At 40.5% G+C, this 26,927-nt stretch overlaps 2 protein-coding genes across 5 annotated transcripts in view; one reads left to right on the top strand and one right to left on the bottom strand.

Annotated features, from left to right (window-relative positions):
• LOC136421152 (N-acetylglutamate synthase, mitochondrial-like) overlaps nucleotides 1-6,283 on the bottom strand; it is a 29,934-nt gene extending 23,651 nt beyond the window's left edge. For 2 of the 4 annotated variants that reach the window (XM_066408309.1, XM_066408310.1), the window contains exon 1: nucleotides 6,150-6,282. The gene's annotated coding sequence lies outside the window, so the exon portion shown is untranslated. Of the gene's footprint in view, nucleotides 1-128; nucleotides 387-6,149 lie in introns of those variants that run through there. The other 2 variants (XM_066408306.1, XM_066408307.1) reach the window with 2 other exon arrangements.
• Nucleotides 6,284-6,718: 435 nt separating this feature from the next.
• LOC136449307 (cilia- and flagella-associated protein 65-like) lies at nucleotides 6,719-26,583 on the top strand. The gene is made up of 30 exons (XM_066449292.1): nucleotides 6,719-6,836; nucleotides 7,459-7,548; nucleotides 7,864-8,066; nucleotides 8,558-8,696; nucleotides 9,282-9,412; nucleotides 9,797-9,911; nucleotides 10,039-10,123; nucleotides 10,463-10,605; nucleotides 11,149-11,371; nucleotides 11,867-12,132; nucleotides 12,566-12,763; nucleotides 13,640-14,443; nucleotides 14,859-15,029; nucleotides 15,423-15,575; nucleotides 15,924-16,089; nucleotides 16,433-16,561; nucleotides 16,870-17,095; nucleotides 17,523-17,651; nucleotides 18,350-18,526; nucleotides 19,050-19,227; nucleotides 19,870-20,061; nucleotides 20,303-20,432; nucleotides 20,851-21,023; nucleotides 21,388-21,549; nucleotides 22,097-22,279; nucleotides 22,980-23,164; nucleotides 23,445-23,585; nucleotides 24,240-24,453; nucleotides 24,874-25,004; nucleotides 25,596-26,583. The coding sequence occupies exons 2-30, from the start codon at nucleotides 7,483-7,485 to the stop codon at nucleotides 25,903-25,905; spliced, it is 5,523 nt and encodes a 1,840-aa protein (XP_066305389.1). The 5' UTR covers nucleotides 6,719-6,836; nucleotides 7,459-7,482; the 3' UTR covers nucleotides 25,906-26,583.
• Nucleotides 26,584-26,927: the final 344 nt, after the last annotated feature.

Raw genomic sequence — 26,927 nt, 5'->3', positions numbered from 1 at the left:
AGCTTGCTATGTAAAGTATAGTCAGACAGCATTTACCCAAAATTCAAGCTCACTACCAATGCAAATAAAGCAATGTAGGATAACAACCAATCTTAGACTAGTAAACCAACCGTCTTCTCCAGACTAACCATGCTCACTCCGTGTCCCCGATTGGTGAACGTAGAGGCAAACACACTGCTTCAAGTGGTTGTTGACGAAAGAAAAAATGGAAAGAGACAACAGATCAAAACTTGCGTTGGTCAGTACGACTGGAATCGTGATATCCACTTCTGAGTGATGTTGTCAATACGAGTAGCTGTTCCAGGGGACGTCCTGAATAACATTCTATTTCCAAGAACAGACTGTTCACCAAGTCCTTATACCACCGGTATCATGGTTTTCAGCAAATGCACATTAATAACAGTCACGAGCTATTATCTTGACGTGTATCCAATTATCTGTACTGAAGTACAACCGTGCTCAGCATCATGATGACGCTATTTCCTGCCGGATCCCAGTAATGGGAAAAGCAATTACTGTTGCAGTATCTTAGTTACAATCTCCTGCGGAAATCGACATCATCAGTATATTGTACAGTCAAATCTCTCAGCCCTAACAAACACGTGTACAGAGTTCCAATTCACAAACACACACACATCCACACACAAAATACATACACACACACAAAACAAAGTCACACACCACAAGCAAAGTAAACAGGCCTGTCCTTGGTGCTGAAAACCATCCACACACATACACAATGACATACAGTTAAGTCACATTTTCAGAATCTATTCAACGCAATTTTGAAATGCCAACCAAATCTAGCTAAATCAAGGTTTTAATACATTAAAAAACACAAAAAGCTTGGTACCTAAACTTCATAAGGTCTTGATAAGACTCTTATCAAGATCTTGTAAAGTTCAGGTACCAAGCTTTTTATTCTAAGAGTAGTAATCTTTCCCATTAACATGATATAGCATGATACAAGTATTGTATGGCAGGGTACTTGAACGTAATGACGACCCTTCAATTGATTTAAAGCTGCCTTTATGGCTCTTCTTACTCTTTTATCTAAACGCTGCACCAGGCTATTCCAGCTGCGCCCACATAATAAACATCTTGATAAAATGCAGATTCACCCTCTTTCACTCAAGAGCGTCACACTAATTACATCTTCCATCCAATTCCGAGCATCCCATTTCCGGATTCGAGGATGTTTGCGTCACGACTTACGCACATGGCGTCATTCAAACTCGTTCCCATTAACCCTCGCTTCGGTCGGGCAAGAGGGAGAGCATCCATCAAGTCATTAATCGTGGTTAGTGCAACGTCTTCTCAATCGCGGAGGGGTTCAATTTCATTATATCTGCTTGCGAAGGATGCGAAGCGCGACATTACTTACGTCACAGCTTGAACTCACTTTACACACTAACTATCATGATGGAAAATCTGACATTATCAAGTGCCAAGTGCTAGTTTTCACATTCGTCTTGGCCAATACAATTTGCAGAGGAATCAATAAAAGTCTTCCAGTTGCATAAAGCAAGAAGAGTTAGAAGACTGTGGAGTTTGAATGCAAATTTCTGACAAATCTCTGCCAATCCAATGCCACTGTTAAATAATGTCTTTGGCCAACTCTTTGCAGTATTTGGCATTTTAAGATATGGTTTTAAACAATTTTGATGGAATTATTCTTCTGTATTAATTACACAGTTGGTGCCTGTGCTGTCTGAAAATAAGTAAAATTCATAATGGAACTGAATTACTGAATCATTCAGCATTATATTGTACATGCATTTAGGTACTAATGGCTTTTTTCTATTCTAGCTCATGCCAGTTGTGGCATTTTCTTCCTTGCGGAATCTATCCCAAAATTGAATAATTCATCAGACCACAAGTGCCCCCTGAGGTATTGAGGGCAACCGAATTTTGCTATTGTTTTAATTTCACCAGGGAAACCTTCCACCTAATTCAATCACTGCATGCACATGGGGGTGGCCAACATTCCTTTTGGGATAATGCAATTTCCTGCTTCTGTTGATTCACAGGTATACATTACAGCATTTGTAAATCAAAGTTGTAGATAGGCTAGGTATTAGAATACTCTAAAGCAGTAGCTTAAAAAAGCTGCTTGGCCATATGAACCAAATTCCATGGATCTGTGGGCTAGAGTTCAATCCTAGGGTCAGCCCCAGCTCAGACATATTGTAAGAGATTGCATTCGTCTTTTGGGATGGTGACGTCAAGCCGGCGGCCCATTGTATGAGATACATGTAGCTCAAGTGCCAAACCTAGTAAAAGAACCCAACACAGTTACCAAGAAGAGTAGGGGTGACCCGGTGTGCACGTGAGCCTTAGTGAAGCAGCATTGCACTACTGGCTCACCAGAAAGCATCATGCCTCGTCCTCAGTCTGAGGTTCGACCGCTTTACAAAAAAAAAAGTGTGCTGCTTGGGAAGCATAATATAAGACTTTCAGAGGAGCTGGGGGCCAGAGGCCTGAGGCTGACCTAAGTCTGTAGGGAATGGGCATACATGAAGGTATAAATCAATTTCAGACAAGTCAATTCAACCTTTCCATATGGCACAAAACAACCACTTTTTTCTATCTTGTTAACATTCTTAATGCTAAAATCATTTATTGCAGAAACACCCAGTAGGGAAAAAGTATTTCCTGGCCACCCTTAGCAATTGCAGTGTCCTATGTAATTAAAGGACACTTAACTTGACAGACAACAGCAGAACCTGTCATCTAAGAGTATGATTCATAAAGTTTTTCAGGAATGATACAGTCTGAATATGTCAGAGTGCCTAAGGGAATGAAACCGTCTCCAGTTGTCTAACAAACTGCTCTGCAAAGCCGGAGAAGGGTTTTTGCAGCTGCCTATCAACTACTAGATCCCTACAAGCAGCAAAAACCTTAGAGTAAACCAGAGTGCTACCATCCTCTGACAAGATGAAAGGATGCCTACAACTACTTCCACTTGCTGTGGCGGTAGATTCAATAATGGAACCACTCATGATGTGCATAACATCATTATGACTGGTCCAATCAGTTTGCAGTATGAATTGATAGGTCACATCTTATAACTTTGGGACATAAAATCAACAGGTACATATAGTTCAGTGAACCAGCTTCCTTACATTTCATTGCTAAATGCACAGAAAAGACAAATAGGCTAGATTTGCCCTAAGAGAAGCATTCATATTACTAGTAATCATAGGATACTACTAGTACTGTGTTAGCAGGGAAATTTCAGTACTGTTGTTTTGCAACCCACTCACTCCCAGGGCTCGGCCCATGAATGCACAATCATACCAATTGGGAAGCCATTGTAAAGGACAATAGACAAGTTTTCCAGTGATATGAAGTAAAACTGAGATAACTAAAATCAAAATTTTAATTTTCATGCTCAGTTCTATGTACATACTTCTAAATCTGCTATTCATGTGTGAAAGAAACTACATGTTAAATGGTAAAAATGTAAGGATATTCTGGATCTCTATCCTAAAAAGGTAAAAAAAACACCTTCTGAATACATAACAGGTGATTCTACCTTTTCTACCACGCTTTCATCCAGGGGAAGAGGGGCATTTCGCCCTCATTCTATAGCAACACGCCGCTTACCCTAGGGGGCAAATTCTCAAAATCTGTGACAAGCATAAAATTCAGACTGATCAGGAACGATACTAAACCATAGGAAGCCTTGGTATTCAACTGTGACCTGTCTGACAGTAATTTTGCAACTCAGGAACCCTTAGAATATCCCCAAATTCTATAAAACTCCACACCACAGAAGGGGGAAACGCACATTCTATACCATCCACCTGCCTGGTCATTCTGCCCCCGCGCAATGCTCTCTCTTGCAATTTTTCCCCAGATAAAAACCTGTAACTTGTGCATGTACATTTTCTAAAGACATTTTCAAGAAAAACAGTTGTGCCTTACCTTTTGGAGTCTGGAAAGTAAGAGAGTAAGTCAGTAGAACTTTTGTCCAATAGGAACAATTATATATGTTAAATATATAATCATATATAGAATATATAGAATATATAGGAGCGTCAACAAGAGCAGACAACTAGCTGTTCCAAAGTAAATGTAGGGCGAGGGGATATATTATCAAGAGATTGACAAAAACATACATGAATCATGAACAAGCTTAAACTGGAGTGAAATACACAATGTACAGTCCAAGACATCTTAGCAGGATGACAGATAGAGAAATAATTTTTTTTTTCAAAACTTGTGCAAAATCACAAACACCCCCCCCCCCCCCCAAACACACACATGATGGAATCTTCTGCCTATGTACTAGTAGTAGTAGCTGGGGGGCCTCAACTGCTCAAACAAGTCAGCCAATCAGAGACTTCATGCATGTTACTCTGTACAGATCTAATCGTTCTCACTTTCTATCATCAATCTCAATTTTTACACAGCTTTATAACACCATGATTGCAGCTGCATGGTGTCCAGACTACTGCAGTAGCAGAACACAATGTAGTACTACAGCTTTATAACACCAATTGTCAGACAACATTAAACCTCCTTATGTTATGGTCAACTGCAGATGCAGTACGAAAAGACTGCATATGATAGTTGATTGTATTTCGTCATTTTGTTTTTCTATGCCTGACCATGGTAGGTATTGTCTATTGATTTGGGATTGGTATATTTATGATAAGTAACAATTTCTTCTGTCACTCATCACTGATAAATCATTTGACTTCTTCTGTCTTCACTAATACTAGTCTAGTGATAGCTTCTTCTTCAATCACACCAAGTGAAGCGATAAAGTGCCAAAATTACCAATCATTTGCATCACAAAACACACAATAGTTCCACATGAACAACAGCATTTGTACCTAGAAAACAAAACACAATAGTTCCACATGAACAATAGCATTTGTACCTAGAAAGTAGAAAAACAAACTAATCACATGTACAAGCAGTTACTACAAATACACGTACCATACAGAGACTTAAACAAGGTGAAAAAATTGTTTGACATCATCTAGATCTGATGCAGGAATTTAATTTTAAGTGAAACATATAATGTAATCAAATGTATATATATATGACTGCTTTATATTACGTAGTTGATATAGAAGAAGGTATTTGGCTGCAGCAATGACTTGCTGTCTGTAAGATCTTGCAAGGTGTGGCATGGGTGTTGAGTCAAACTGGATTCTGATTGGCTGAAGCATCTCTCCCTCTCTCGCTTCACCGCTAAAGTCAGCTGTCGCCGATGCGGGCCACCACAGCTTAGACTGCCACTCTCTTCTGTCCATTGCCTGCTTCTTTGCTGCTTCCCAGGAGTACCCAAGGTCCTCTAACATGTCTGACTAGTCTACTTTTCACATGGTAGTCTTTCTTCAGGTCATTTGTTGGCCTCCCCTCTTCCTTTTCCCTTGAGGGAACCAGTTGGTACCAACCCTAGGGAGGCGTGTCCTTGGCTATACTTCAGCTGTCATCATCATAACATGTGTTTTGCATTTCTGGAGCATTGTTGTACATGTAAGTTCAATCAAAGCAATGTTATACAGAATATCCAGACACAAAATTGTCTTGGATTGGAATCTACATATTTTGGGGACTGAAAGTTTTCTTGATTTAATACCATGACCATGTCTTGGCAATGACATTAAAAAATCCCAGACAAACAAGGAAAAAAAACCTGCTTAAACATGGTGAAATGTCACTCTGTTTAACAAATGAGCTTGCTAGGAACACATCCTGAAAGTAGGGAGAGATAATGTACTCACTACAGTGGAACAATGTGGAAAATTTTCTAGCCTACTGCGAAAAGTGGCGGAAGGGGATGCAAATGAAGAACCCAGGGGGCGTCGTGGGGGCGGTGTACATTCTCTGACGTAAACTGTGAGAATGTTTGTAAACATTTGTTCAGATGACATTTTGTAACACATATCACGAAAACATGCCACATACAAGCAAATGACTTTCCTGACAGTGTATTCAAAGCATTTCAAGACCCCAGTAAGAAGGTGCCAAATTTGACATGTAATACATCACTTCAAAACCAAAACCGGCTCGATGCGGTCGGCTACTACAGTTGAGGACGGAGCACATTGTCAGCGTTTTCCTGCATACGTTTGGACGAACAACACATCAATTTCTCTCACAACGTGATAGGACTTGGTTCTTCTTACCTGTAGAGGTAGTATAACTGCCTGGGCTGGGACTAATCAGTCGCAATGTTAGTTAGAACTCCATCGAACGGTCAGGTCAAGCCGAAGTGGACCCGCCATTACGGATTTTGTCTTCTGCTGTTACGAAGTCTCGTACCCAGAGTCATGTGCGCTGTATTTGCCCTACCCGAGGAGAGTGCCCTGGGCTCGAGATGGAACTCAATCGTAGGGTCAAAGGTATATATCTTGAAAAATAAATGGTTCATAAGTTTTTCATTGCAAATTTGCAAAGTCTGTATCATTATTACACAATGTTAGCGTTAAACTGCCAACAACTTTCGAGTATGTAGCAATTTGATAGAATTTAGCTGGAATTGGAACATTCTATTATTTTCACATTGTTAGGTAAAAATTAAGGGTATGGTTATTGCATTAGATATCAAATTGAGTAATTTGTAGCAGAAAATTGAAACTTAGATTAATTTATGAGTTTTTGTAAATATTGAAAACCGTAATAACTTATCATAATCATGTTATAGGTGAACGTATAAGCTGTATCATTTCAATGTCCCCTCAAATTCTGTAGTAATGGACTCGTCTACCTCCTAGCAACAATCGCCATTTTGTGTTCCGAAAACAATATGGCGCCCGAGAAGTAGGATGAACTTTTTAGCGATGAAAACTTGAATTTTTGCTGCATTTGTGAAGGTAAGCCTCAGTTTTGCTGTCATTTATTAGTTGTACAAAGTGTACGGTACAAAACGGCGAGGCCTAGATCAGTTTAACGTCGATGCTTTAGAGGAAAAGAGGAAATTCAGCTGTTATTAAACGTTACTTCAAATTCAACAGTTGCTGAGATTTTTGTTTTGATGTTTTGTTGCAAAAAAAAATCCTTGATAAAACTAAAAATTATATATACATCTCGTATTGTCTTTAACAGTTTTTTGGCATACATGTCAAACTGTTGACTTCCTTAGATTACGTGTTTATGTGCTTTTAGTGGATAAATGTTACCATATATGGCGTTACAGTTTGTGATCACTTCTTGATCTGTTGTCAGTTTAACATGTTTCAAAACCAATTGTTACTGTTCAAAATTAAGATAAGATCCGGGCTAAGGTAGTATTAGCATTATTTTTACATATCTAGTACATATCTTGTTGTTCATTTTGTCAATATATGATGAGCAACATCACATCTTTTATTGATGACATTGCTGCCCATGATTATGATTGCAACTGTACATGTATTTATCATTTTATGTAAATGTAATAGCCCATAAAGTGTTATGATTTTGATCAGCATGGTATCTTTATTTTGTCGTCTGCAGATCTGTTGAGTAGAGAAAATAAAGATGCCCGTCATCGTGCAGCCCCCGCATATGATGAACCACGCCAGCAGGAATGTTACAGTTATGGAGGTACAGTTTCAAGAGCTATAATGAATAATGTTTGAAATCAAAAAGAGAAAGCAAAGAGTAAAAGATCAAAACAAACAGAAAATCCACACAGCAGATCTTGTCAAGTAATGCAAATTTTTTCATCAATTCCATTTTTCTATCATTCAGTCCTGTTCATGATACATGTACAACCTACTAGTCCCTTGAATTCTAACTTAATGTAAGGACACTGTTGGAATGCATTTACATGGACATATTTCTCATGATTGTAGTCAGTCTTCATCATCTTTCCTAGTACAAAATTCTCATTTGTTTTCTTTCCACCTTATTATTCAGCCCTCTTCACCTCACAACAAGAAGCCAATGAAGAAGAAAAGGCTGCTGAAAGTCGGCAAGGCTGACAAAACAGTTCAGTCCACTTACTACGGTATTGAGGTGACAGGCAACATGACCTGGCAGGGCTGGGAACCCGGCAAGGAGTATACAAAACAGCTGGTCCTGAGGAACTGCAAGGTCAAGATGGAGAAAATCAAGTACAGGTGCGTATAGTCAACAGATGCAGCAAGAATATTTGCAGAAGCACAAGTACATAAGGACCACCTGGCCAACGTGACCACTTTTTGGCTAGGTCCCTTAGATAATTTTCCCTATTGACATTATTAAAGCATTAACAACCCTGTATAGAGTGACCACCTGTCCACAATCAACTTAGACGAGGTTTTATTAGTTTTGACTGTTGGACACACATAACAAAAGACACTCCTCCAACGGTTTCAACAATGGTGTCCTGACTATCCATTATTCTTTCCATGTCTATTTCCCTTTGATGAATATTTTCAGATACAATATCTCTGGAGATGAGAAAAATGTTTTGAATAAGCTCTAGGGAGGTTGATTTGTACATTATAAAACACACACATGGGTTTTAATGTGTTTTATCATGTTTCTGTGCACTTGTTACTGAAGTTATTCAAGGAAAACAAAGAAGGTAATAAAATGAATGATTACGTTGCATATTTCTCCTCTGCAGCCTCCCCAGTACCACGTTCTTCCACACCCTGTTCCCCAAGCCTCTCCAGCTGAGTGCAGGCACCAGCTTCTGTCTGCCCATCACCTTCAGACCGCTGGAGAAGGCCGTTTATGAAGATGCCATAGAATTCTCAACGACTGTAAGTGATACTAGATGTTATATCATACCTGGGCCGTGGTAACGTTTGATATGGGTGTTCCGAACCAGGTGATATTTTCCAGAATCACATGGGCACCTACTTGTATCACACATGTTTCTATTGAATGATAAGTGAAGCCACAATGTTACAAATGTACATTGTGTGTTTGGACATTGAAGCTGATGTTCTTACAATGAGGACACCATATGTGCTAATTTAACCTTTACATTGAAATGTGTGCTTTTCAGGCTAGTATGACAAATATATTATAAACCCACAGTCAGGCTGATACCGACAGGTCATCCACCATGTATTTTCCTCAGATTATCGCCAGATAGGAGAAAAAAAGGTGTTCAGAGCACCCTTCTGTTTCATATGTTTTTGAATATCTTTTTAAGAAATGAGCAAGTTGACAAATGTCAAAAAAGTTTGAAATGTTTTGTATAAATAGAATGTTTCACTTGTGATACCAGCAGAAAAAAAAATGGACAAAGAATCTCGAAGACACATTTGTTGACAAATACTTATGTTAAGATAGCTTTAAGTAGAAATAATGACCAAGTCTTTACTGTTTTTCACATATAGGAGGGGAAGTTCACTATTCCTCTGAAGGCGATCCTGCCACAAGAAAGCCTGTCTATGCCAGAAGCAGTCAACCTTGGTATCTGTGCTGCATATGATACTGTCAACGCCACATTCGAGCTGAAAAACTTAAGGTAAATGTTGGGATATTGCTATCATCTGGTGTTTATCTGATGCCATAAATAAGAACAAAGTAACACAGTTTTTCATGTCACAAATTTTTCTGAAAAACAAGTCACATGTAGATAACAATAACTTTATTGCACAACAACTGTACAAGGTACAAAGTATAGCATCTACTAGTACATAACTACAGTTCCATAAGGCTTATAAAACATAAATTTCATTTCTATTTGCGATATCAAAAGCAATGAATTTGTTGCTATCATATACAAGTATAACTTGAATATTATCTCTTAATGAAAAGTCTTTTTCAGAACTGATTTTTAACTGCTCAACATTCTTTCAACACCACAAAGTTTTCTACTAAATGTTTGTGATATTTTCTGTGACTACAGTGAACTTGAAACTCCCTTCAAGTGGAATGTTGCCTCAGCTTTTACCATGCAGCCTGCCTCTGGTACCCTCCTCCCTCATGGTGCATGCACCGTGAGAATCACATTCAAGCCTATGGTGAGATTTTTGCAGTTTATCATTTGTCCATCTTTCTCCCCCATCTTTACCGTAAAGCTTATGAAGAGGTGAAACATTTCCTGCATCATGAAATATAATGTCGCAAAATGTAATTGTTTATTTTCAGGGTGCGATGGTGTATGATGCAGTCGCAGTGTGCAACTATGGTCCAGAGAATGTCTACTTTGGTACAGTCAAGTTAGAGGGCATCGGTAAGACTCCTTGCATTGGTAGAAATAGTAGTAGTAGTAGTAGTAGTAGCAAGACTTCTTGCATTGGTATACATGTAAGCAGTAGTAGTAGTAGTAGTAGTAGTAGAAGTAGTACTATATATCATATATCATATATATATCAGACTGTTATTATTCAACAGAAAAATTGAGGGGAAGAGTATATAACAACTTGTAAACTTGTAATTCTCTGACCTGACATGAGATAAAGCAAATTATTCTGAATGAATAGAAAAATGTTATTGACTGTGTGTTTTCTTTTGCTATGCAGATATGGTCATGCAATGTCACTTTAATTGCTTTTTTATGTGTCTTTAACAGGCAAATTTCCACACATTGTGGTGCAGACAGAAGGAAAAGATACACAGACATTCGGAGCTACTGCAGAAACACTTGTGGACTTTGGAACAGTTCCTGTTGGCAAGGCTGTGGAGAAATGGGTGGAGCTTCAAAACCTGTCGCCTGTTAGTAGAACACTTTTGTAAAAATGCTTGTGCCGCCAATGACACTAATTTAAATACAACAGTTCCTGATTGCATTCAACAATAATAAATGAACATAGACGTTTGTGCAAAATATATGTATATGCCTTTCTGATGTAAGTGAGCATTAAACTTTACAAATCATAATTGATTCCTGTTGCCAGGTATTAAAGTTAAATTCCATTCATAACGTCACAGGAAACATGACGAGCAATTCATAATCTAGCACCACAAATTGTTATATTGAGAAGCAAACAGTGTATGATCATCATGATTTCACACAACTGCAAATAATGTTTGCTTCTCAAAATAACATTTATCCTGAGCTGCGGTGCCAGGTTTCAAAGTGGCTGCCGTGTTCACTGTGACGTTACCGATGGAACTTGACTTGATTACCTGGCAACAGGGATCAAAAACTGATTCGTAAGATTCACTTTAAGTTTCTGTTTTGGTTTCCATCATCTTTACACATTGAATCTAAAAGCAACAACTGATTGTATCAAAATATTTTTGTCTCGGGTTTAGGTAAAAGCAGCCTTCAAGGTGAACCATCCCGAGGCCGCCTCCCGCATCGATACCATGTTTTCCATTGGCGTGAAAGAAGGGACCGCACCGCCGCACAGTTCCTGTAAAATCCCCCTCATCTTCAGGCCTGAGCTGGTGGGAGAGACGTCCATGGACTATCTAAATGTTGTGGCCATCGGCAACATCAGCAAATCTGTCATCAAATGTGTGGGCAAGGCGAGGGGTACGTTATTAGAGTCACGGCTTCATCATTTATATGAAGGTTTATCGACGGCAATCGACATAAGTTTTTCACGTTCTTTCCGTACATAATATAAAGCACTCACCAACTAGCTTTTAGTCAGTCCTCAGAACCCTCTTGATTTCTTTCAATTTTTTCATAATGTGTAAAACTTTTGCTGCGGCTTCATTATGTTGTGGAAAGTAAGTAACTAGCAGTTCTGTTTTAGACGCTGACAAGTGATCTTATATGACATCATTTTACACTTTCCACAGCACTAGTGTTTTCTTATCTCAACAAACAGGCTAGAATTGCTATCATGTTAGTTTTTTATGTGTATTCAAAGCAAAAATGAGACTAGAAATATTTGAATGAAACTTCATTTGTCAAATATATGTCACACATTTTGTTACACTAAAAGACTTGCATTTTGTCACATTATGATTATATCTTTAGTTTTCTTGCATTCAAAAAGCTTTATTTCTTTCTTTGTTTCAGGACCGAGTGTGTCCCTTGGGTCTCAGGTCCTAGCCTTTGGTTGTGTTGACTCCGGCGGTATGATCACAAAGACCTTCAACATCGTGAATGAGACAGATCTGCAGGCCTCCTACCAGTTTATGATTGACAGCAGTGAGAGTGTGTTCAAGTTCGAGCACGTGTCGGGAGTTCTTCCTCCACAAGGCCTTCACAAAGTGGTGGTCCACTTCTGTCCAGTCCACCCCATCAACTACTACAGAAGGGTCGCCTGCCTGGTCCACAATCATGTAAGTGGATACCCTTCTGTATAACACACCAGCTTTGCAGGCACGTGGCGCGGCAGCAGTTGGTTATATTACACCGAGCAACCTGTCATACCTAACCTTGGCACATAAGGACATTAAGTCTAACATTATTGGAGTAGGGTATTACTTGGAAAGGGTATGTTAGTAGTGGTAAAATACAGTCTTCATTCTTCATATCATCTTGCATATAAAGAATTCAAGAAGTTGCAAACCATCTATTCATTCATTACAAGTATTTAAAATAATGACACATTTTTCTGTCAAAAACGTTTTTTTAAGTACATGTACAGTATACCTATAGTTTGATAACAGGGCAAAGAAATCACAGGATATCACCTTAGCAATTCATATTCTTAACATACTATAACTCAATGGCATATATTGATGATATAACAACATCTGACTCTCATTCCAGGATCCCTTGTATGTGGACATGATTGGCACCTGTCACACTGAGCTCGTGAAGCCAGCTGTGCTGCACCTGCACCACCTGGAGCGGTACCAGAAGCATGTGGAGCGAGGCTTCTCCCTCTTCCCACCAGAACTGCTGAATAACCTGGTGAAGGAAAACAAGCTACAGCTGGACGACACTGGTGCACTCATGTTGAAAGAGGTAATGATTTTACAGCTATCTTTAAAATGTTACACGTGTGGGTGATTGTGTTTGAATGGGGATTACTTGGTCAGCACCAAGGACAGACCTGTATGTATGTATGTGTGTATGTGTATGTGTGTGTATATGTGTGTATGTATGTGTGTATGTATGTATGTATGTATGTTTGTACATATGTATGTATGTATGTATGTATGTTTGTACATATGTAGGTATGTATGTATGTATGTGTGTGTACGTATGTGAATGTATGTGAATGTGGATCAGCACTGAGGACAGACCTGTTTGTATGTATATATGAATACAATTTACACAATTGTTTAACATCTTGTACTTGTACATGTCTTGTGTGTATCTACTTGTCCCAGTCTATCCCAGTGATCCTATGTCTCCCCTTGTACATTTCATGCCTACTCAAGGAGTTTGTGTTAGAACTAGATGAAACTGGTGAAATTGTGCTGAAAGAGGTAAAATTTCAACGGATTACATTTCAGTTTTGACAACTACCAAGGACTAGCTTTAGCTTTTGCATGTTGCAATTTGTTAACAATACTTTTTTCCTCATGGTAACAGAATTGCCATACATTATAAACTATCCAGTGTTTTACACGTGACATATATTGTGTCAAGTCAAGTCTGACTTTCCCTCAATCCCACGTTCTATACATGTATGTCATCCATATCTTCACGTGTCTCATATTCTTACACTAAGTTTTGGTGGAACAATGACATTCTATATATCTAATGTATCTAGATTGTTGTGTGCCTCTACACCGCTACACTCACATGTTTGCCTTTGTGTTATCTTTTAGAATGTTAAACTTTACAATCATGTTCAACAACATAAAAGAACTGTTTTTTTAAAATCTGCAACAGGCTGAAGCAGTGGAACCATTTACCCACCCACCCTTCCATCCCTCTCCAATGACGGAGTTCTTTGATGACGGACACTACAGCGACATCACATATTCTGTCCGCCATGTCAGTTCCGACCTCCACCAGGCCGACTTCGGCCGCTGCACCAACTTCAAGAAGACCCCGTCACAAGTCGTCCACCTGACCAATCACACGAAGGGAAAGATCACGGTGTACTGGATGTGCCGAGACAGCAACATCTTCTCCGTCACGCCGCAGACGTGTGACATACCGTCGGAGGGGGCGACATCATTCCGCGTGACCTTCAAGCCGGATGCAGAGGACCAATTTTTCGGCGCAGAACTGGAATGTTTCGCCTTCTACAAAAGCATGAGGGACTTCAAGCTTGTGGAGGACAAATCCTTCTGCCCGCCGTGGTGCCTTACGCTGACATGCATCGGCCACACGTTCAAGGTGGGAAAAGAAACGTTCCTTCCGCGCTTCACCCTGGATTCGGAACGTGTCGTCTTTCCCGCCGTGAACCCGAGCGAGAGCACCTACCGGACTGCTCTTCTCGCAAACCATAGTGACACTCCCATTCAGTACGTCTTCAGCCAAGATGAGACAAAGACGTTCACGATTAAGCCGTCCAAGGGGCTCATCCCTCCAAAGTCCCACCAGCTGTACGCCCTACAGATGCTCCCGGCATTGGCAGATACGTACAAGTACCAGCTGCCCTGCAGGATCAATGATAACGACAAACACCTGCATGAGGTCACCTTGGTGGGGTCTGCAGAGTCAGCTGAGGTGTATCTACCTTCCCAGGTTAGTCTGCCGTCTCAGAAAACTTGAAAGATACAGAAAGAATAAGTGTTCAGGATATATTTTAAGTTCAGTCATTGCAGGGACCGAATGATTGATACCTCAGTAAACGCATAATGTAGTAATCAGTCCATCTTGTTCCCCTCATGAAAATGAAGGTTTCTGTTTTTGGATTGTTTGCTTCTTTGTCTTGGTGCGTGTGCAAGTTAAATGGCAGGGTGTGAGGCGGAAAATGGTGTATCTGGAGACTTGTAGGATTGGATTGGCCTGGGTCCAAAGTTGGTGCTGCAGGCTCAGCCCGGAACCTATAGAAATAGAAAGAAATTCAAAATAATGAATGAAACAAGAAATACTTCACAAAAACTCACAGAGGTATGATTTCTTGTTTCTTATTTCATTTTTCTTTTTTCCTTGGCAGGGAGAGCTGTTCTTCAAGAGTACGAGCATCGGCACAACCACTGTCCAGAAGTACTGTCTCAAGAATACCTCAAGATTGCCCGTCAAGTTTGAGTGGCGTCTTAACAGCGAAGACAGGAAGAGTCTTGCCGTCGAGCCAACCACAGGAACTATTCTCCCCAATGAGGAGCAGGTGGGATGATTGCCTACTTATTACTTTAGCACCCCTACAGATGAATAGTCCAGGCCAAGTCAGTTAGCCTATTGTCATGGGATGTACCAGTCTATTAGCAAAACAGGGACGTTCATTTTTGTTCTCACTCTTCTTTTCCTTGTCTAATATTGCACAAGACAGGAAAAATGCTACACGTGCATAATGAAGGTCAGAAGGAGAAACAAATCTATGTTGGAAAATCTTTGAAATCATGCATGTAGCTAATTTTAGATATTTTTACAGAAGAATAGTTAAGGTGAACAAAAGGTTTTGATTATAAACAAAGTGAGATTATTGCAAAGACTAGATTATGATACAAAACTTACAATGATGTTTAATGTAGTTTCCAATGCAATTTTTACAACTTTTCAGGAACACACATGGATGTTTTCACCTTCAGCTGAGACCAAATATGTCCTGAAGCCAACTCTCATCGCCATGACAACAAGCCCGACTGGCGCCATCGGAGAGAAGAGGAAATATCTACTGAGAGTCATTGGGGAGGGCAGTGCTGGGAACATACAGGTAAGGGTAGTAGCTTGATTCACCATAGTAGTAAATACTTTCAGTAACTTAGATGTTCTACGATAATCAAAGTTCAACTCTATTTGGTAAGACTTTTATTGACATTGTAAAAATTGTAGAAAAAGCATTAGATACTACATTTGTACAAATGTAGCTTGACACTGTAAAAGGGAAGAACTTTTAGCAAAAGGTTTTTTAATGAAGAATTATCAAATGTGTGAGCAATTTATATAGTTTCCACAATCAGGTATTCATTTGTTAGTTCGTTTGTTCGTTCATTTGTTTGTTTTTTCGGTCATTCATTCATTTCTTTATTCATTATTTTGTTCTTTCTATTCCGAATGGCAGGCTGAACAGAGGGAGATTGACCTCCAGACGGTACTTGTGGGTAGTTCTGTCTCCAAGGAGATTGTTCTGTACAACGACAGCAGCTGTACGCTGCACTACAAACTCATCGTGTTCCAGACCATCTCTGGGACCGCTAACGACGAGGCAGCCAACAGGGACAGGATAGGTCAGACAATTTTTTTTGACGTCTACTAACATACATTTGTAAATCTGCCAGCTATCGTCAAATGCATCAAAAGAGATCTCCAATGAAATGTCCCCTAGTGTAATTCACTCCTGCATATGTAAACTGTGCATACCCTCTGCACTAGAGATCTCTCAAACACTCTGGTAATGGAGGTTACATGTAGCTTTATGTATTAGCAACTGGTTTTGTAGAATAGTTTCTAGGGCTAGCCAAAAAATGTATGGCTGTCAGAACATTGGCGTTTTAACATAGGGGTTTCAAAGCTTAGGGTTTTCTCCTTTTAGAATTCGTTTTGTTGATTTTTTTTTTCATCATTCCTCAGTTCTGGAGTTGGAGAAGTACCGAGGGATGCTGCCAGCCCGGGCCAAGAACAGGGTCCTCCTGACAATCCGACCAACCAGACGAGCCACCTACACCTTCCACATCATGTACCAGCTGCTCACTCCTGATGGTAGGTGTGGGGAGGGAGGTAGTAGTGTGGGGAGGGGGGCAATAGTGTGGATAGGATTATATGAATGAGACTGTACGATATAGTAGCAGGGTCTGTTATGAAATGATTTACATATGACAGAAAATCAACAATAAACATATCTTTGACTTCAGCAGAATGAAGCAACCAATATTGGTGGCTCCAGTCACTTTTTTAATTCCAGAAAGTAAGCTATTAAACTCCAAAACTCCTCCTTTTCCCCAAAAGACAGGTGTAACTGCTTGAACACAAACATCAACTGAAGGCGTTTTTCCCAATTTGCCCCACAGGTCGCAGTGTGAACCCAGTATTTCCTGACCCAACAGACCTGTGTGAGGTGATCGTTCAGGGCGTGTACCCCACCCTGGTTGCCACGGACGCCCGTTGCTATGGCAGCGGCATTGGCATCAGCAAGCGGCAGCTGTGGTCGCTGTTCTCCCTGGACAACATGAACTTGTGCCTGGACTCGGACCCTGCAGACGATGAACTCACTTATGTTCACCCCACCAGGCACAGGTATGGTCATCTTGCTTGTGTTTCAACCACTGTACTACTTGCATTTTCTGTTAGCATGGTGGTCCTCATTCTAATTGTGCCAAACTACTAGCTTTCCTATTAGCTTTGTATGGATTATGACAGTTTGTGAATGCATGTAATTGTCCTACTTACATTGAACGTAAAAAAATCCTTGTAGATTTAGCGATATTCAAATAGATCCTCTTGTTGATAAACGTCTCCTTCTATTAAAGGCCTTGTCCCTAGTGCTGAAGTCTGAATTGTTGTTACACAATCCTTGTTAGAGTAAAGACAACCATCTCTAATGAACAAAACATGATAGAAATAATCATAATTATATAGTGTGCAAAATGTCCTGAAAAAAATTCTCACTGTTGGCAACATGCAGAAATGTGAGAATAATCAAATGTTCTTTTTCCCCCCACAGTACCAGGTACAGACCTCCTGTGTACACGCGAGCCATTCTGGACTTCAACTTCAGTGCCGCGCCTGTCGGAAGTGAAGCCTGCGTGGTGGATCTACTGTTGGAAAACACTGGCACTGTCACTTCTGAATGGTGAGAATGGATTTTTATCAGTCAGTTGTTATACAAGTTTTACTATTTGCCAATTCTGATATAGCACAGAGTGCAGAGAACAGAATCTCAATATTGAAATCGTCTTTAACCACCCCAGGGGTTTGAAATTCCACAATTTGTCACCAGAATCTACAAAACACTTCCCAAAGAAAATCTTGCCAATGAGCATGTTGCTTTAGTCTAATGTTAAAACAGACAGGAAAGAAAATGTTATCTGTGGATAACCAAAATCACAAACACAGAGTGCATGTAATTCAATACGTATACATGTATTAGACCTTTTGAGATCTATGTCATTTTATCTTTTATTCTTTTTGTGTCCTCATAATTTTCTTATGACCCCTTCTTGTTCAGTGAAAAACATTCTCTTTTGTAAAATGTATTAATATGGCCATCTTCTTCTCTAACCAATAATGAAGAAATGGGGGCTTTTCCGTCCCTTTGCATGATGTGATAGCAAAGTATGATGTAAGTGCCACAAAACACAGTTCAATCAATCATCAAGGGCATAGACATCTCTTTGCCACAACAACAACAACAACAACAACAATAACAGAAATCCTGTTCTCTTTCCCAGGGCTTTCCTGTTCCCTGTAACAATAACAAAGATTCTGTTCTCTTTCCCAGGGCCTTCCTGTTCCCTGTAACAATAACAAAGATTCTGTTCTCTTTCCCAGGGCCTTCCTGTTCCCTGTGGACCTGCAGCTGGAGCTGGAGTACTGGGCGGAGACGGGGGAGTTTGATGAGGAGGAGCTACACCAGATGAGGGTCACAGACAACAGACTCTTCTCCGTCAAACCCAAGAAGGGACGACTCGACCCAGGACAGACCCAGACTGTCACATTCACTTACAGGTGAGGGGAATCGTCTACAGAAAGGAAAGGGATTCTTTGTAGTTAACCTTCTCCCTGCTACCTAAATATGTAACCAATAGGGAATTGGGTGCCAAATGGCTACTTCAGAGTGCTGATGGTTAAGTCCAGAATGTTGCTGTAACTGTTTAGTCTAAGGCTTTTCAAGATATATGCTGTATGTCAACATCCCATTTACTTTTCTAAGATAGGTCTCATGATTGTGTTTCTTTTTGCTCAAATCTTTCTCATGATCTCACACCATAGTTTGACGTACAGGAGACCAAGTAAAGTTCAAATCAAAAGGCATTTTGTTATTCTAGGAATGTTTGGGTATTGAGAAATGTATGAGGCAAAGATAGGTAGAAATAGTGTTTTGATCCTGCTATTTGACAGGAGACCAACTAGAATTCAAATCAAAATACATATCTTTGCTCTAGGAACATTTGGGTATTCAGAAATAATTGTATGAAGCAAAGATACGAAGCAATACAGAGTTTTAATCCTACTGTTTTGTTCCCCACAGCCATGATATGGTGGGTACAGACAGACTGCCTGTGCTGTTCAAGTTGATGCGAGGGCGCGAGATTCTGCTGAACTTTGTCGGCGTGACGGTCGACCCGGAGAGGAAATACGTGCACTTCCCCAGCAGCAAGCACATGTTCGCTCCCGTTCCTGTTGGAGCAACATTCCCTCCGAAACAGGTCAGGGCTAGTCCATTCTGAAGTTTGGGAGGGGTTCATTCATTCAGAACCTTGTAGTGCCTTAAGTGGCACGTGGAGCAGGAAGGTTCCTTGCTCCTATTCAAAAACCTCTTTATTCACAGTACTGTGAATCTATTTATTTTTGCATGGGCTTGATTCAAGAGGGGAAGAGAGGCTTTCACTGTGTCTTAAGATTGCAGTTGCAATTCTGTTGTACAGTAGCAATACTATGGAAATTTATATTCATGGTGTTAAGATTTCGCTGTGGAGTGATCACCACTAAAACTGCAAAGATAAAACCGCCACAAACATTTCAAGATTTACCGTATCTTCCTGTTCTTGACCTTGGTGCTGAAAAACTGTTTTTTGGTACTTAAATGAGTTTGATGGAAATTGCAATAAATTCAAATTGTTAATTTTTTTTCACCAAATATCACAGTATAGTAAAGCCTAGCACTTAACGTACCACTCTAAAATAGCTAAAATGAGGTCCTACCAAATCATTATACAATGCAGTGATAAATTTCTATGTGCCGTTTTTAAAACTGAGAAATAGAGGGACATTGATAGATAAAAGTTATGCAAATGAAGACCTAATTTGCATAATTAATGAGAAAATACTAAAATGTTCTTTCCCCACAGGTCTACGAGCTATACAACGGAGGTGCCATTCCCGTGACCTACCGTCTGGACTTGACCCCACTTGACCTCCTACAGGGGGAGAACTACAACCAGAAGATCTTTGAATGTCTGAACCCTATAGGAGACATTCCGCCGGGCAGGACAGCTGATATTGAATGGGTCTTCTCACCATTTGAAGCTAAGACATACATGGTGGGTGTCTCTTTCTACATTGTCCTAGTGTGAACAACAACAGGATTTGAATACAATTGAACAATCTAATAACCTTTTGCAATAACAAGTCCATTTACTGTTAAGCGTTGCCACAATCCCTCTTTGCAGACCTTCTAAGTCAAACTCAAACTGCAACTTTACAGCATAGATAGTGTTTAGCATGAAATCTCTCAACTTTTTCGATCCATCAAAGTCACAGCATGTTTTTCCCTGTTTGTAGGTGGATGTGCCCATTCACATCGTGGGAGGGGACACAGCACTCATTACCTTCACAGGAGTGGGGTATGACAGGAGGATCATGGGAGATACCATGCCCATCACTGAACAAGCCTCCTTCAGTGGTGTACCAGGTAAGTCCGTTAGGACAAAGAAAGCTGAGTTGAAAATGCTCTATTTCTATTTCTTACTTTTGATAGCTTTATTACTGCTCAAATTAAAAGACAATGCACCACTCAACAATGCTGTGCAGCCTCTGTATATTCTTATGCAGTCTCTATAATTCTCTTATTATTAGATCTATGTATATTTTACAAAGAAGATATTCGTATGAAGGTTCATCTGTAATGGTAATCAACATAATTAAAATTTAACACATTATTTCTGTACACAATGTAAAGCGCTTACCAAGACACTTTCGAGCGATACATTGTGTACGGAAATAGCATGTAAAATTTCCATTACTGTCACAGATGTACCTTCAAAAGAATATCTTCAATGCAAAGATGATACATGCTGATAGTACTTCTAATTGTTGTTATTGTTATCCAGGTGTCCAAAGTGTTCCTGTTCCTGGTCAGCTGGTGTTCCTGAACGAGGAACGAGTGTCGTTTGGAAACATGCCGCTCTTCAGTCGCAAGCGTACTGTCCTCTTCCTGTACAACCGCTCCAGCGATCATGTTGTGTCCTTCGAGTGGCACTACACATCTGCACTAGCCAGTCAGGTACGGTGGTTATCAAGGTTTAATTGAATTCGATTTGATTGCATGTCATTCAATTTTCATGATGTCCCAGTGTCTGTTATGAGGAGAAAACAACAGCTTTAGTACCCTTTGCGAGTGAAATTTTTTTCCAAGTAATGACTTTGAGATTGAACATACCTGAATTTGCTGTTGAACAGAGATTAATATGGGAGATTACTGAAACAAAAGGTTTTGAGATCTCTAGCGCTTAATACAGGCTGCCATTATAGACCCTTGGGACTTAGTCCCGCCAATTATGAGCTCCTTGCAATTGAGCCCCTGACTGCAAAGAGAGTATAGTCGGCCCACCCAATAATAACAATAACAATTTGCTGTCTCCTTGCAGTGCCTGGGCATCACCCCAGTGTCAGGAGTCCTACAGCCACAGGAGAGCCTTCTGTGCAAAGTCGTCTTCACTGCCAAGGGCGTGCCATCCTTCTATGACCTTGACCTCATCTGTGAGGTCACTGATGAGACAGAGATGGCCAAATACAAGAAGGATCTAAAGGTACGACATCAAATTCCTCTTGTGCTTTAAATCATTTTACTTAGTTCATTGGGTACAGTAGATATTTCAAGTCAAGTAGAATTCATGTCTGTGATAAGAATTGGCAATTTCTGAACGTTATTTAACACTTTGCAACAATAACCTAATGAAATGGCTAAGGTACAAAACATTGAATCATCGAGAGAGTCAAACTGTTATTTATCAGAGTAGTAGAAAAAGTAAAACTTCTTAACTTCACCTTAACCCTAACCTAACATGTATCGTCGTGTCAGTGTGCCGTAACAGTTAGAGCACTGGACTCAGAACCAATATGTTACGGGTTTGATAGTCGCCATGCCCCAACATGGTGCCCTTGAGAAAGGCACTTTACACGATATTCCTACCATGATGGTGGAGTGGCGCCCACTGAGCCTCTTCGGCTAATCTGTCAAAGGTGTGCCAAAAACACACACGGATTTGGTGTGCCAGTGTGCCAACATTTGCACATTTGCCACCAACAGTCTTGAAAACATTTCCTAACCTAACATGACCTTTGTTGACTCTGCAGCACTGGGAAGCGGAGAAGGAACGGCAGAAGTACGAGTTCACGATCACGGAGAACAACATGACCGCGGACGAGGAGAAGGGGCCGCCCTCCCGCACCGCAACGTCGGGCGTGCTGCGACCGTGTCGGTCAGGTGTGGACCAACCACAGAGGTCCAACTCTGAGGGAGACTTAAAGCGATATCAGGTGGGTAAAAAATGATGGTTGATTAACATTTTCATACGTAAAATGTCTGGTGGTATACATGTAGGTTTATACATTTAGATGGGTTGATGGAAAAAATGGGTTCGCTGGAAAACTATAGGTTGAAAGCTTAAAAGACTAGAGAAGGAAAGGAAGGGTTGGAAAAGTGCCAAAAATCAATTTAATTGAAAAGAATCAAAATTTGAATATATTGGCTCATGTTTATACTGATTTGTTAGATTGGTATGTGGTGACTTTTAAATCAATATCTGAAAGGTACAATGTAATAGAGTTGTAAATAGAGAAGCCCTGAGAATCCTACATGTATGTGTATAGCTTGTATAACTGCCCTTTGGCGTAACACACCAGCTTTGCAGGTAGCATTTTGGAAAGAGTATGGATGTTAAATAGGCAGACCACTACCAGTGGACTAGCTGTAATGACTAGCTGTAATAACTTGCACAAAGTTGTGTGGCCTAAGGGCTTCAAATCAGAGATGGGCACTGCCATATGCGCCACCATGTGTAGTGATGGAACTTTTAAGTTAAAAGCTTTAAGCTGGGTTTGATGTTGTATTGTAAGATGATAAGCAGTCCAGGAAGACTAGCGATGTGCCTTAGGGCACACCACTAATGGATTTTCTTCAATAAGGTCAATAAATTCAAAGTCAAAGCTAACTTTAGCTTCTCCCCACGTTCTGCAGACCCTCCCCCCCATCAGGAAGTCGACCCCTGACCTGAAGAAGTCTCAGCCAGGTGACGACATCTGGGAACAGCCGCAGCCTCCGCGGGCCTTCCTGCTGCACCTGGGCGCCACGGCACGCACGCACGCCATCGAGGAGTTCCAGCAGTACTTCCCCGAGGAGGCCAAGATCATGTTCATCGACAGGTAGGTGTCTTCTACATTGTTGATTGTCCTTAGGTGCTACAAACATACAAACTTTATTTTACAAATGAGATCTGTATTGTGCATTGATTTTGAGCTATTACAAGAGGTACCAGTATTTAGAAAATGATTAAAAAAGAGATCTTGTTCCTATTGACAGATTGGTTAGGATATGTCACTCGCAATACTTGCAACCCAGAAAAAGGTTATATCAAATTTGAAATAGACGCACACATGAATGTTGTGAAACAGTAAAACAAGTTCACATCTTGCTTTACAAAAGGACGTTGGGAGAAGAGTTGACGGCTAGTCTGAAGAAGAGGATGTATGGAGAGGAGGGGGAGGAGGAGGGGCCAGTCGACCTTGGGGAGGTCAGCCATGAGGAAAAGGACACAATGTCTCACGTACTGTCCAACATTCTCAGGTAAGATGTTCCACAATGTGTACTGTAATTCACTTTATCTTCACGTTAGTAAAATTTCATGGTGTAAGGAAAATGGACATTTTCACTGAGCTTTAACTTCACGGTGGCGGCAAGTGATTTACAGAACGGATGTGGGAAGGAATCATAAATGATTACAACAGGTTTTTCACGGCGATGATAAGTTCACGGTACAGGGATGACCGTGAAAACTGTGAACATAAAGTTACAGTGAAAGAAACAAGAATTACAGTATTACTATAGTGCATGATTTACAATGCAGTCTGATGATGTCTTTGTAACATTCAACTGATATTGCAAAGATTTTTGTCAATATTTCCTTGACTTTAAAAAGTTCTGGGGACTGGTGAATTGGCCAGATGAGCTGAGTAGGTTGTGAGTTTGATCCCCGGCCGAGTCATAACAAAGACTTGAAAAAAATGGTACATTAGCTTTCTCTGCTTAGCACTCAGTATTTGGGAAAGAGTATGGTAGTTGAACCAGTGGCTAGCCCCCCTGCTGTAGTGATTGCACAAAGTTGTGTGGCCCAAGGGCTATTGAAACGGAGATGGGTGCTGCATTATACACCATCTGGTGCAGGAAGGACTAACTAAACTAACTAAAAAGTACTTAAGATATCTGATGTTGATTTTCCAGGGACCTGCTGGATGATCCTAACTTCCAGGAAGCAGTGGACAACATCAAGAACGAGCCCATCCCCTACTTCACGCAGTTCAGCGAGAAACCGCTAGGGGAGCCGTCCCTGCCGCAGTCTCCAGACTATGGGCAGGAGGAGGGAGAGAGGGTGTCTCCCCTGGAGGAGCCTCCTGTCGCCGTGTCTCCTGACGTCGAGCCTGAACTGCAAGGACTGGTAAGACTTGAGAAGACCTCTTAAGAAGTCTATAAACCTCTCACTGAGTTGTCATGATCATGTTTCTTCCAAGGAAGGCAACATTAAAGTGTACAAACTATTCTAGTAAGACAAATGCAGCAAGTAGTTCAGGTCCAAGCAAAACATTTAATACATATTGCTATCAACAGTTATTAAAAAGATTTTTATACAGACTCTCTCTCTTTCTCTCTCTATATCCCTTAGTCTTACTAGTTGACCGCTGTGGCACCACAGAAGATCTGGCGACCAGTTTTCTCCACCCTTCTCAGTTTTCTGATTTTCTTAATGTTTTACTTACTGTCATTCCTTGCATGTTAGTTTTGGCTAGTCCTGATGAACACAATATCAATGAATGAAAGGACAATGTATTAAGCCATGACCTTGTGTTGACCTTGACAGTCCCCTGAGCCGTCGTACGAGGTGCCGACCCCCATCGCTGAGGAGCAGGGCCCGGAGAGGATCGACGCACTCGGGGTGGAGGAAACCATGGAGCTGGAGGCCAAGCTGGAGCAGCAACAGGCTCTGAAGAGGTCAGATATATATTGTTATATCATCGACTGCGATAACCTTCGATACGGGTGTTCGGACTGGTCCATGCTTTACTGTACATTCCGGGCATGCAGCTGTCAAAATATCAAATACTGGATTTGGACATTGGTATCAATGTTGTAACAATTCAGTCCCGGCCCTCCCTTTGGTCATACAGAATACACTGTATTGTATTCTTCTCAGAAAGATGTTCTTTTCAGAATTATACAAGAATATTCATATAGACAAAGATGAGGAAACTTAAAAAAACATCAAATGTGAGACTGGAATAGTCAAGACATCAGCTATGTACTTTTCAGAAAAATGTTAACATTATTGTAGTGAGTTAGGAAACTTTTGCAGTTGATACAATCTTTATGTTCCTACTTGTAGAAAGATATCAGATTATAAGGTGATTCTATGTAGAAGATTGCCTAGAACCTGTCCTTCTTTTTTCACCAGTACGGGTATAAGAGCAACTCAATTAACCAATGAACCAATCAACTTATCAAGCCATCAATTCATCCATCCAGCAATCAATCAATCAATCATTTCCGGGTATCAAAGCTCATACTGATTCTTGTATGTTTCAGGACGCCTGAGTTTGCCAGCCTGCTGGAAGATGTGATTGAGAACACCATGGCCAACATCATGATGGAGGCGAGTCGTGGCGAGGTTAACCTCACGGCACGGCCGCGTATCATCGCCCTCCCGCCCAGCTCCGCCAGCCCGCAGACCCTCATCAAGACCGGCTTCACCACGACGATGACGCAGAAAACGGGCCACACCACCAGGACGAAACCGACCACTACCGTACCGCCCAGCACGACCTTCACCCAGAAAACGGGCGTGACCACTGTGGTCTCCAGGCAACAGCAGAGCATCAGCACTGTCAGAGACTGATGCCATTTTGAGCAAATAACCTGTGTATAGATTTTCAACAATATGGCACAACTGTTTTCTCTTTGTTTTCATTATGTAGGCACAGATTTGCCTAGTTTGTTCTGCAGATGATATGGTCAAGGTGTCTTCATTAAAACATTTGAGGTGTATATGTGTAGAAACATAGCTTATTGCTCACTTGTTTGCTGTATCATATAGGCTCATATCTTTTTACCAACACGAGTGATTTGTTTTTGTATGATTATGAAAACATGATGTTTCAACTAAATACAGTTTGATTCAGATTTTGTGAGTGGGGAATGGCTATTGTGCCTTAGCCTTGCTGCAGTGCTTAGCTGTATAAAATTGAAGCCATTTTCTAACCTATGATAAATGTTTTACTCAAAGAAGACCTCCTTTCTCATTAATAAAGTGCCTTATATTTCCTTGTAAATACATGTAAGAAATATTGAGACTTGGTATTCAACTTTCTTTTTGAATTCTTGGAGTTTGATTGCTATATATAAGTAAAATTTAAAAAAAAAGCGCTGTATTGTATATGTTGTAGAGAACACATTTTAAGATTTGAAATATTTTCTTCTTTGTAGGTGAACACATGTATATGAGGACAATGGTTGTAATTTTCTATGTCTCAGGATGAGATATCATTAAACAGAATTCTGCACTTCCAATACATTATACGTGTTTGTTTGTTTAAATCCTTGCCATGCCATTGTAACTGTAAATTCACTTGTTTTCATGGGGACTTAATTTTGAAGCTTTTCGAGCGGTTTAAGTTTGCAGTAGCAATATATGATTGGAAATACACATTCGTGATGTCTGAAAGTCGGGTTGGAATAGGGTCACCACAAAAACTAAAACCACCGCAAACAGTTCAAGTTTGTGTACCTGCCTAAGTGCTCCTGGCAGGCCCTTGCTCCTCTTATTGTACAATGTAGCATGGCCCTTATATTTACTGTTTCAGCATCTTCAAGTTCAAGCCCAGTCTCAAGCTTGTATTTGATTTTTCCATTGTTTGGGGG

The sequence above is a fragment of the Branchiostoma lanceolatum genome, chromosome 15, assembly GCF_035083965.1.
Source record: "Branchiostoma lanceolatum isolate klBraLanc5 chromosome 15, klBraLanc5.hap2, whole genome shotgun sequence".
Classification (NCBI taxonomy): Eukaryota; Metazoa; Chordata; class Leptocardii; order Amphioxiformes; family Branchiostomatidae; genus Branchiostoma; species Branchiostoma lanceolatum.
The sequence above is the reverse complement of the archived record's forward strand: the minus strand, read 5'-3'. Positions and strand labels throughout refer to the sequence as shown.